Source organism: Vombatus ursinus, unplaced genomic scaffold, assembly GCF_900497805.2.
Source record: "Vombatus ursinus unplaced genomic scaffold, bare-nosed wombat genome assembly UNPS02001287.1, whole genome shotgun sequence".
NCBI lineage: Eukaryota > Metazoa > Chordata > Mammalia > Diprotodontia > Vombatidae > Vombatus > Vombatus ursinus.
The window spans coordinates 10,975,486-10,987,950 of NW_020941065.1; the positions used below are offsets into that span (position 1 = coordinate 10,975,486).

Consider the following 12,465-nt stretch of genomic DNA (forward strand, 5'->3'; position numbering starts at 1 on the left):
CAGAGATACTGCACAGGTGAAATTGACAAGAGATGCTGCAAAGGTGAAACTGACAAGAGATGCTGCAAAGGTGAAATTGATGAAAGATTCTGATTAACAAGAGGTGCTGTACAGGTGAAATTAACAGGCCTTGGCAAAAGACTGGATATGGGGGTGACAGGGAATGAGGAATCCAGGATGTCTTCTAGGTTGGAAGCCTGAGGGATTGAAAGGATGGTGGTACCCTCAATAGTAATAAGGAAGGTAGGAGAGGGAAGGGTTTGGAGGGAAGATAATAAGTTCTGTTTTGGATGTGTCAAGTTTAAGGTGTCTATTGGACATCTAGTTTGAGACACCTGAAAGGCCTCTGGAGATGCGAGATTGAAGGTCAGCAGAGAAACTGAGGCAGGAAAGGAAGATTTGAGAATCATCAGAATAGAGATGGTAATTCAATTCATGGGAACTGATGAGATCACCAAGTAAAGTAGTATAGAGGGAGATGAGAAGAGGGCCCAGGACAGACCCATGAAGGACACCTATGGTTAGAGGACATGATCTGGAGGAGGATCCAGCAAAGGAGACTGAGAAGGAGCAGTCAGAGAGGGAGGAGGAAAACCAGGAGAGAGAGGTGTCCTGAAAACTTAGAGAGAAGAGAGTATTAAGGAAGAGTGATCAACAGTTTCAAAGGCTGCAGAGATCAAGGAAAATGATGATTGAGAAAAGGCCATTGAATTTGGCCACTAAGAGATCACTGGTAACTTTGAGAGAGCAGTTTCAGTGGAAATATGAGGTCAAAAGTCAGTGGAAATAGGAGGTCAAAAGCCAGAATTTAAGGGGTTAAGGAGAGAGGGAGAGAGAGAGAGAGAGAGAGAGAGAGAGACTGAGAGAGACAGAGACAGAGAGAGAGAGAGGAGGGGAGAAAGTGGAGGCTCCTATTGTAGACAGCCATTTTGAGGAGTTTAGCTATAAAGATATAGGACAATAGTTATCAGGGATAAAAGGATCAAGTGAGGGTTTTTTGAGGATGGGGGAGACATGGGCATGTTCATAGGCAGTAGGCAGCAGAGAGGGAGAGAATGAAAATAAGTGAAAGAGTAGGGAAGACAGAGGGGGCAATTTGTTGGAGGAGACAGGATGGAATGGGGTCACAAGAACGAGTAGAGGGGCTAGCCTTGTTAAAGCGTGAGGCCATCTCATCATGTGACTTGGGGGTGAAGGAGGAGATGGTGGCAGATAATTGATAGGAAATGAGGAAGAGGGGAGAAGAGGGAGCTCATGGCAAATACTTATTTTTTTTCTGGTAAAATAAAAGGCAATAGGTACTCAGCTGAGAGGGTGAAAGGAGGGGGGACTCATGGGAGGTTTGGAAGATCCACTATAGAGAATGGAAGAGTGAGATGATAGTAGGATCGCTGAGCAGCAATGAGGACCCAGCTGAGGTTATGTAACATAGAGGGCCCAGTCAGAATGGTTGTGCGATTAGTAACACGTGTGTGTGTGTGTGTGTGTGTGTGTGCAAAAGAGAGAAAGAGAGAGAGAGGGAGAAAGACGAGAGAGAGAGAGGGAGGGAAGAGAAACAGAGAGACAGAGAGAGAGGAGAGAAACAGAGAGACAGAGAGACAGAGAGAGAGAGAGAGAGAGGGAAGGTGGTGAATGGTGGGAGTGATCCAAAGCTGGGACTCAAGACAGGAGGATGGTGTAGAGTTGAATTTGTTCACCAAGGGTTTAAGAAATGTAGCGCCATCGCTGATGTACACATCTCATCTCCCATTCTAGAATGTAAGCTCCTAGAAGGCAAGGACTGCCTCTTACTCAACTTCATCTCTCCCAGGGTGCCTTGCACAGGGCTTTTCACATTAGGAGGCCCTCAGGAAGAAAGGTGAGCTAGCTATTGATCATTCCCTGAAGATGCTGTTCCCATCATTGCCATGTATCAGACGGCCTACCGATACTGTTTCACTTGTCTTAATAACAGCTGTCTGCCATGCATCCCCTCCTGGAATGCTCTCCCTCCAAGTATCTCCCTAGCTTCCTCCAAGGCTTGGCACACATGTGCTGCCTCCTACAGGGAGTCCTCCCTGATTGCTCTGGTTGCTTTATCCCTCCTCATCAGAGCAGGACCTCAGCTTGAATCTTGACTGTTGTAACTCTGGGCATGCCATTCAAGTCTTTGAGCCTCAGTTTCCCCAAAAAGAGGTTATTGGACTTGATGGCCTTAGGTTCCCTGCCTAATCATAAATCTATGATTCTATCCTGTGTTTATAGGCTGTATACCCCAGAAGAAAGTCAGCTCCCCCAAGGCTGGGGTTACTTTTAGTTTTGTCTTTGTATCTCTAATGGGCTGCCAGGGGGCGCCATGGTGCACAGAGCACCTGGAGTCAGGAAGACTCATCTTCCCTGAGTTCAAATCTGTCTGAGTTCAGACACTTACAAGCTGTGTGACCCTGGGCAAGTCACTTAACCCTGTTTGCTTCAGTTTCCTCAACTCTAAAATGAGAATAATAATAGCATCAACCTCTCAGAGTTGTTGAGAGGATCAAATGAGATAAAAATTGTAAGCATTTAGTGCAATATCTGGCACATAGTAAGGGCTATAAATATGCTAGCTATTATTATTAATTAGGAATTGAAGCTCTATTTTGACTTTGCGGATAGCCAATACACAAAGACACCCCGTCTCCCCCATATTGAAAGCATACATGGATACGTATGTATGTGTTCTTAATGCCATTTACATGTACTCTCATATATACACACATGTACATATACACAATACACATATTATGTACATGTGCATATATGTGTATGTGTGGATATATAAATGTATATGTGAATGAAGGCACATACATAGACATGGAGATGATGTACACGTTAGGGCAAGAAGGCATACATAACAATTTTCATGCTCCAATGTACATTATAAGGAAAAAGAGGTTCAAGAAAAGTACTGCAAGGTATTCAAGAGTGGGAATCATAGGATTATGGATTTAGAACTAGAAGGGACCGTACACACCACTGAGTCCACATTCCTGTCCCATTCTGCAGACAAGGAAACTGAGGCCCAGACATGTTCAGTGATTTGTCAAGGCTTATAAGTGACTGCGGCAGGATTGGAACCCAGGTCCTCTACCCATTCTGCAATGTTATCTCTCAAGTTCATACAGGACACTCCAATGTCATTTCTTGCTTCAAAGGAAACATGGAGAAACCACACGCCATCAGCCTCACACAGAAATGACATCATCTCATAATGATACCTCCCAGAATCATAACATTTAGGGAACATAGATTAAGAAGGCTGGAAGGGGCGTTTCAAGGGTCATTTTTTTTTTGGTGAGGTAATCGAGGTTAAGTGACTTAACCAGGGTCATACAGCTAGTAAACCTTTCTTTTCATTTTACAGATGAGGAAACTGAGGCCCATAAAAGTGAAGTAACTTGTGCAGGGAGAGAATCAAACCCAGGCCTTCCTGACTGCAAATGCAGGGGCCTTGCTACTGGACCAATGCTATGAAGCTCCTGACCTACCCCTAGCTACCCCTGAACGACCACAAGCAAGTGGCCTTACCTATTCCTTATCCAGAGACAGGCCTGGCCTCACCTCCACCTTATAACCCTTAAATTCAGTACAAGTGACTACTGATGGCCATGATTCACGAAATTCTAGAGTGGAGTGAGATAAAAACTAACTATGAACTGCCCACCTCTGCCTGGCCCAACACTTGACGAATGGTTTCACACAAGGGATATTTTCCATATGGATAAAATTCTTTCAGTGGGTTGTTGGCTGATTTATGGAAATGCTGACAGATGGAAATCCCAGGCCCAGCCCGGTCCCCACGCTCGGTCTTTGTTATTCCGAGGTGTTTACTAAGTACCAGGCATACAGAGCTCCACACTGTGCCCCCACCACAGGATTCCTTGGGTGCTCTCAAGGTCTCTGGCCCTCTTTCCACCAAGTGAGTTGACCCTTGGTTCCTTAAGTCAAAGGTAGAGAAGGGAATGAGTCACAGGCCTCTGGATTCCAGGTTTCCAGCCATTCTCAGTTGACTGGATTTTGATCACAGAGGCTACCTGTACCCCAACAAAAATCCCCTCTATAGGGGCAGCTAGGTGGCGCAGTGGATAGAGCACTGGCCCTGAAGTCAGGAGGACCTGAGTTCAAATCCAGCCTCAAACCAAACACTTGACAATTCCTAGCTGTGTGACCCTGGGCGAGTCACTTAACCCCAATTGCCTAAAAAAAAATCCTCTCTATGGTACCCCTGAAAAGGGTGATGGGAGCACACAAGGCAGTCGATGTACTTGGGGACAACAGCTCCGTTAGGAAGGTTTTCTTGACATGAAGACTAAATAGTAAGAGATAGCATTTTTTTAGCCTTTAAGGTTTACAAAACACTTTACAAATGCTGATCCTCATAACAATTCTGGATGGGGGAGTGCTATCATTATTCCCACTTTACAGATGAGAAAACTGAGGCAAAGGGAGAAGCAACTTGCCCAAGGTAACACAGATGGTCAGTGTCTGAAGCTGGATTTGAACTTAGAACTTCCCGACTCTAGGTCCTGTATTCTACCCACTGGGCCACCTAAATATTTCTCCTGGCTGTTTTGTGATGCAGTGGAAAGAAGGTAGATCAGTGACCTTGTGTGACCTCGGGCAAATCACAGGCTCACAGCATCATGAGACTTTCATCTAATTCCATGTCATCATTTTATAAATGAGGAAACTGAGGCAAGGCAATGGAGAGAGAAATGGAGCTGGCATCTGGAAGACCCGAGTTCAGATCTGGCTTCTGACACTTTCCGAGTGACCCTGGACAAGTGACCCGGGGCTGGCTTGTCTGGGCTCTATTGAGATTCCTCCTTCATAAAAGGACCACGTAAGTGACTGACATCTTCTATACACCTGGGGAAGCAGGAGAATGATGATGGCCCAGGGCCAAGTACTTACCTGCGTGCTTGTGGGGCTGCTGGAGGCTCCTCGGTCCTTGGGCGCTGTTTCCCTGTTGCAGGAAGAGAGCAGCGCCTTTCACCATGAAAAAACTCTCACTGAGGCTGGAAGACATTAAAAAAACCCACCCTAATTAGTCAATCTGCCCCAAGACACAGCCCTGGCGCCACTGTAGTGGAATACCTATGAAGGAAAGATCCAGGCCTGAAAGGTAAACCAGTGGCCCCCGTCCACAGCCCAGGCCCAGCCTTCCAGGATAACCATCCTCCTCACCCCCTGCCCCCCGCCTCCTCCTCCCTCCGCTCCCACCTAATAATCATCCAAGTTTAGAGAGTACCTAACCGTCTTTTACATCCATTAACTTCATAGGAGCCTTGGAACTGCTTGTGTGGTCAACAACACAAGTCTTCAGCATCCTCATGTAACAGGTGAGGAAACTGAGGCTCAGATAGGGATAGCAACCTGTCCAAGGTCACCTAGTTAGTAAGTTAGGAAAATGGTTGGGATTTGAACTTGGGTCTCCTGACCTAAGCTCAGCTCTTTTCCTGCTGCCCCACACAGCTAACGTTCCATAGACTGGAGAGTGCTAGAGCCAAGCTGCTTAGTTCTAGATGTTCTAGGTTGGAGTTTCATGTCACTGAGAAGTGAGGTATGAGCCACATAGCCAATATGGAGTCAGAGGACCTGGGTTCAAGTCTTGGTGACCTTGGGGAGTTGGTGATGTTGTTGTGGGGAATTAATCAATTAATCAACCAATATTTATTATGGAGTTAGATGACGCTGTGGATAGAAGGCAAGACTTAGTATCTCAATCACACTGACTAGCTGTGTGACCCTGAGCAAGTCACTTCACCTCTGTCTGGCTCAGTTTCCCCATCTATAAAATGGGGATAATAGCATCTACCTCCCAGGGTGGATCAAATGAGATAATCTTTGTAAAGGTCTTAGTACAGTGCCTACCACACAGTAGGGGCTATATAAATATGTACCCCCTTCTCCCTTATGTACCTACTATGTGCCAGGCACTGTACTAGGCACTACAGATACAAATACAAGGAATCAAATAATCCCTCCTGGGATCTAACTTATGGGATTCAGGATAGGCTCTGACAAGGTCAGACACAAAACCTGTAGGGCAGGATATACTGAAAAGATGGCTAGCTTGGGAGTCAAGGGACCCGAGTTCAAATCCCACGGGGGATGCTTGCCTATCTGTGGAATCTTGGGCAAGTCTCAATCTCCCTGGTCTCAGTTTCCCCATTTGTAAAATGAAGGGGTTTGATTGAATGGCCTTCCAGCTCCAGACCTGCGACGCTGCAAACTCCTGACCCTATGTTCCTTATCACTAAATCTGAGCCCATCGGCAGACGAGTCTGTGTTCCCAAACGTACAGTGGGATTGGCCTTTGTCTTACAAAGCAGGAAGCAGATTACAAGCTTTGGGAGAACAAGCCAGTTCATGCCCCTGACTGAGTCATCACTTTGGAACTGCAAGGGCCTTGAGATGCCATGCAGTCCACATCTGTAATATTACAGATGGAGAAACTGAGGAAAAGGGAAAGGGGGAGAAAAATGCCCATGGACGTCAGGAGCAGAGCTGGGAGCAAAGTCAATGTGGATGGGCCGGGCACCATCTGGGAGGGACCCCTGGAGGCGGAGGCATCTCCTGGGGAGGAGGCTGCTGGGACAGAGGTGGGGAAGTCTGGGGAGTCCCGTCTGACCGCTCTGCATATATTTGTACTGAGTCACTCTACACTGAGGCTGTGTGTATTTCTATAGGTCCTTGTTGTCTTCCCTGTTAGAATGTAGGCTTCATGCTGGTGTGAGCCCCCCCCCCCCCCCCCCCCCCCGCCCCAGATGATGAGATAAGGCCAGCACCGAAACCCCAGACACAAATCAATCCACACACATTTCAGTGGCTACAGAATTGTGTCAGACCCTGAAGACAGATGGACAAAAAGGAGGCAGTCCTGGCCCTCGGGCAGCTTAAGCTCCACAGGGAAGCCAGTAAGTCCAGAGCTTGGCACCCCGCCTCGAATACAGTAGGTGCTTAATAAATGTTTATTGCTTGACTGTGCATAGAAAAGGATAACAAGAAACTATATACAGGGCAATTAGGGGGAGTACCTCATCAGCTTGGGGGGATGGGACAGGCTTCATGCAGGGGTGAACTGTGAGCTCAGCTTGAAGTTTTCCTGATCAGACCACATGCCTTGAAGCTAAAGCGGCCTCAGTGAAATGTTTAGCATCGTATCAGTCTATTTAAAGCTTCAGGTGAAGACTTGAGACAGAGAATTCTAATTTCAGTAGATATAAAGATATCTGTGTGCAAAGAGAATTTGAAAAGAACTTCTAGCCCTATGCTTCAGCGCCTAGTGTTTTATGTACTAAACTACCACCTCTGACATCCCCTGTTCTAAAGCCCCTCCCAGCTCTGATATTTTATGTTCTAGGGGCCCTCCCAGCTCTGACATCCCCTGTTCTAAGGCCCCTCCCAGTTCTGACATTCCATGTTCTAAGGCCCCTCCCAGCTCTGACATTCCATGTTCTAAGGGCCCTCCCAGCTCTGACATTTTCTGCTTTAAAGCTTCTCCTGGCTCTGACACTCCATGTTCTAGGGGCACTCCCAGCTCTGACATTTTCTGCTTTAAAGTTTCTCCTGGCTCTGACACTCCATGTTCTAGGGGCCCTCCCAGCTCTGACATTTTCTGCTTTAAAGCTTCATCCTGGCTCTGACATGCTATGTTCTAGGGGCCCTCCCAGCTCTGACATCCTCTGTTCTAAGGCTCCTCTCAGCTCTGACATCCCCTGCTCTCAGGCTCCTCCCAGCTCTGACATTCCATGTTCTAAGGGCCCTCCCAGCTCTGACCCTCCATGTGCTAGGGGCCCTCCCAGCTCATTACATGATTCTACATAATGGGAAAGAGAGATCTTGGCTGCAGTTGGCCCCAGGGTGTTCCTCTCATAGTATAGACAACTTGCCATACAACAGGTCTTACTCTTACTGCTGGGGACAAACAGCCTCCTTCTCCCCCGGCCCCCATATGTCTTCACCGACATTCCAGCGGCCTGCCTAAGGGTGGGCTTCACATTGGACTGTGTGAGTAGGGAGATCTTGGAAGAAGAGTCCTGCCCCCTCTGTGGGCCAAGCTGCCTGCCCAGGGAAGAGATAAAGAAAGCTCCAGCCGATGAAAAAGGACAAGGAGTGCTTTCCATTCCACCAAGACAGACAGCGAAAATAAAAGATCTGAATTCTAAGAATGAACAGAAGCCGCGGGGTGGAGGGAGAGGAGCACGACGCTCCAAACACCACCTCCGGCACCTTCTGTCAGACTCTGGACAGGTTCTACTTCTGAGCCTTGGCTTCCTCATCTATAAAATGGGAACAAAAGACACATCCACACTACCTTAAATTCCAGGGGCTTGTTTTTTTTCTTCTTCAGTAAAATGCTTTGTAAACCTTCAAGGGCTAGAGAGAGGAAGCTGCCATTAGCTAAGGGTAAAGGTCACCTCGCCTCAAGAATCTTCTGTGCTCCCTGTTGGGCATTTAAAGCCCTTCACCACCCGGCTCCAAGTCGATCTAAGCTCACTGCAGATTAGCAGATAGAGCGCAGGGCCTGGAGTCAGGAAGACTCATCTTCACGAGTTCAAATCTGACCTCAGACACTTATCCACTGTGTGACCTTGGGCAAGCCACTTCACCACAGCCTGCCTCAGTTTCTTCACCTGTAAAACGGGGGTGATGATAGCACCTAGGTCCCAGGATTGTTGTGGAGATCAAATGAGATAATTACAAAATGTTTATGGCACACAGTAAGCACTACGTAAACGCTGGCTGGTATTACTATTCACGCACTCTCTGGCTGAGCCAAACCAGCCTCCTTACTGTTCTCTGTATACAACGTGCCTGCCTCCCCACGCCCACCTCAGAATCCCTAGCTCCCTTTATTTTTTAATTTATTTATTTTTAGTTTTCAACATTCACTTCCATAAGCTTTTGAGTTTTCAATTTTCTCCCCCTCCCTCCCCTCCCCCATCCCCAAGACAGCACACAGTCTGATACAGATTCTACATACACATTCCTATTAAACCTATTTTCACATTAGTCATGTTGTAAAGAAGAATTAGAACCGATGGGAGGAACCCATGAGAAAGAAGACACAAAACCAAACCTTAGCTGCCTTTAAGCCCAGCTCCAGCATTACCTCTACAAGAGGCCTTTGGGGATTCCCCTACTTGCTAGCATTTCATCTATCCGAAAATTACTTGTATTCACTTTCTCTAGATTTCCTATATAGCTGAGTCAGGAAGACTCAACTTCCTGAGTTCAAATCTGTCCTCAGACATTTAGGTTGTGTGACCCTGGGCAAGTCACTTACTTCACCCTGTCTGCCTCAGTTTCCTCATCTGTAAAATGAGCTGCAGAAGGTAACGGCAAACCACTCCAGTGTCTCTGTCAAGAAAACCCCAGATGGGGTCACGAAGGGTCGGACACGATTGAAAAACAACTGGACAACAACATCCATGTGTGGTCCCCCATTCCACCCCATACTCCACAGTAGATTATAAACTTCGGGGGAGGTCAGAGGGAAGATCTCCATCACTGTGAGTCATAAAGACAAGAATTAATGATGACCCATCACAGATGCTCTTAAGGGCAGTCATGCTCCAGAGCCAGGTTAGATGAGATGAGATGTCTTCCATCTCTGGCCCTAAGGCTCTAACCTACACAATTAGATCCAAACAACTCCCCAAAATTGTTGCGAGCAAACTTATTATGTGAATAACCAGTGAGAGTAATACCAAGGTGGCGCAGGCTAGTGGATTAAGGGCCAGTTCTGGAGTTAGGAAGCTCTGCCTCTAATACATCTCATCTGGGTGACTCCAGGCCAATAAATCATTTAGGAATGCATTTCTACACTGCTGTTTTATAAAAGCAGGTCTGGATTAAATAATCAAACAAACAAACGCATGTTTGGGTTGGTTTCTTCTCAATTCAAGAAACACTGAATCGGCCCCTGAATTATTCTAGGTAACTGGTGTCATTCTAGACAACAAAATAACTTCAGGGTATAATCAAGTAGAATGTTGGCCCTGGAGTCAGAGAAACCAGAGTTCAAGACCAGCTATGAGGCAAGCCACTAACCCTCCCAGGCCTCAGTTTCCTTATTTGTAAAACAAGGGGGTTGAATGCAATGGCCTCCCAGGCCCCACCCAGCTCTGAGTCCCATGACATCCCACTTCTGACACAGGCAAGTCGTTGAGCCCCGGTTTCCTCCCTTGGAAAATGAAGAGGCTAAAGTAGGTAGCCTCGAGGTGGGAGGCCTCTTCCACCTATCTTCCATTCTACGAGGCCATGGTCCATAGTCATACCTTACCCCAGTGTACCATCCAGTATCCCAAACATTCACAGGAATCTCAAGATCAGCACAGGGTCACGGGTTTGTTGATCTAGGGAAGCGATGGGAATAAGCATTTATTAAGCGCCTGCTATGTGCATCACCAATATTATCTCATTTGATTTCGAGCTGGAAGGGACCTCAAAGGCCAATATCTGGTCCAACCCGTCATTTGACACATGAGGGAACTGAAACCCAGGAAAGTCAGACTTGAGGACAAACATTCTTCATTTCTCCCAGGAGAAAAGGGAGACCCAAAGGGTAGAAGGGACTTCTCTATGGCCATGCAATGAAGCCAGTGATAAAAGCAGGACCAGAACCCATACCTTCCATCTTAATTTATCACCCTTTAACTTACACCTTTCTCTCTCTGTTAGTGCCAAGTTATCCAAAGTCTTCAAATGGCGAAGAGCAATTGAAAAATCCTCCTTGTTCTGCAGCCTGCCACTCGCCCACGAGGGAGATAGAAGTCTCCAAGCCCCTATCCGGGATGACTAATACAGAGCTGCTCATTTCCTCGCTGGCGGACCTCCCACCAGCCTCTCTCCTTCTCTCTCCCCTAATGGCCTACCATTTCTCTTTGGGATTGGATGGTCAAGCTCATCAGAATTAGTCTTCTCCAGGGCCAGGTCTCTGATGACCCTGGGCACCAAGGATCCCTGTCACAAGGCTTCCCGAGCCTGAGGAGAACAAACAGTATCCTTCCATGCCTGCCCCTGGTACATCAAAGTCGATGCGGAAGGAAGGAGAGAGGGGAGGGGAGGAAAAGGCTTTCCAATCCAACACCCATCTCTTTTGTTCGGGACTTTCAAAAACAACAACAAAAAAACCCTAGCCCACTGGAAATGGCCAACCGTATAAACCATTCTCAATGACCTCTGCTTTGTGAATCATGGGTAAAAATTACCCTGGTCTCTCTTCCTTCCCCTATCCCCCAAAGGAAATGTTACAACACAGAAGGAATCAGCTCATTCTGTCCCATGATCGTAGTTGTAGAGCGGAAATGACTCCAGAGGTCATCTAATCCAACCCCTTTCCTTCATTTAACAGATATGGAAACTGAGGGCCAGGGAGGTTAAGCAAGTGGCCCCAAGATCACACAGTCAGTGGCAGAGACGGGATCGGAACCTCTGTTCTTTGACTAAAAGTCCAGGGCTTTCGGTGCCAAAGCCGACAGGTCCCTCCGTGCTCCAGCCTTAAGCCTGTAAGTACAGGGCGCTCCCCTCCATCTGGTGGGAGGGCAAGCAGACTGCATTGATCACTGCCTTTTAACTGGCTGCCTCTGTTCTCCTAGACAATCAATGAGAGCCACTTACTGGAAGAACATTTCACAGGGCAAGGCGGTCAGAACAGCACATCAGCGAGGGCTGTGAGGTCACTCTCCATCTCGAGAGCTCAGGGGGATGGACCAACCACACAAAAGCAAAGAACAGTCGGCCACGGGATTCTGGGACAACAAGACACCCAACCTCACCGATGTCCTATTTCCCGGATCTTAGCACTGAGCTCCCCAAAAGGACCAGCTGCTTAAGCGGCGGCATGCCACGGATCTAACCATGACGGACACTTGGATCCTCACGGAATTCTCCTTACCAGTGAAGAACAGTAATTGAATTCATCAGGATTTCAAAGCACCCTTTTATAGAGTCTCTTAAGAAAAATGCATTCTTTTGATAGCCCACACTCCCCTAGCTCTGTAATACATATAATTCTTCTCTCTCTCTCTCTCTGTCTTTCTCTCTCTCTTCTCTTTCTTTCTTCTCTTTCTCTGTCTGTTTCTGTTTCTCTCCCTTGCTCTCTCATCTGTCTCTCTCTCTCTCTTTCTCTCTCTCCTCTTTCTTTCTTCTCTTTCTGTCTCTCTCCCTCGCTCTCATCTGTCTCTCTCTCTCTCTCTCTCTCTCTTTCTTTCTTCTCTTTCTCTGTCTGTTTCTGTTTCTCTCCCTTGCTCTCTCCTCTGTCTCTCTCTCTCTCTTTCTCTCTCTCCTCTTTCTTTCTTCTCTTTCTGTCTCTCTCCCTCGCTCTCATCTGTCTCTCTCTCTCTCTCTCTCTTTCTTTCTTTCTTCTCTTTCTCTGTCTGTTTCTGTTTCTCTCCCTTGCTCTCTCATCTGTCTCTCTCTCTCTCTTTCTCTCTCTCC

General features: G+C 47.1%; 1 protein-coding gene across 4 annotated transcripts in view; it reads right to left on the reverse strand.

The window, feature by feature from the left end:
- The window catches only part of SSH1 (slingshot protein phosphatase 1), a 101,835-nt gene that overhangs the window by 47,206 nt on the left and 42,164 nt on the right, over window positions 1–12,465 (reverse strand). The window contains exons 1-3 of one of the 4 annotated variants that reach the window (XM_027864148.1): window positions 10,689–12,087; window positions 10,310–10,382; window positions 4,933–5,036 (exon numbers count right to left, since the gene is read on the reverse strand). In XM_027864148.1, coding sequence (XP_027719949.1) covers window positions 4,933–5,036; window positions 10,310–10,338 — 133 coding nt within the window. In that variant the 5' untranslated portion in view covers window positions 10,339–10,382; window positions 10,689–12,087. Of the gene's footprint in view, window positions 1–4,932; window positions 5,037–10,304; window positions 10,383–10,688; window positions 12,088–12,465 lie in introns of those variants that run through there. The other 3 variants (XM_027864153.1, XM_027864161.1, XM_027864144.1) reach the window with 3 other exon arrangements.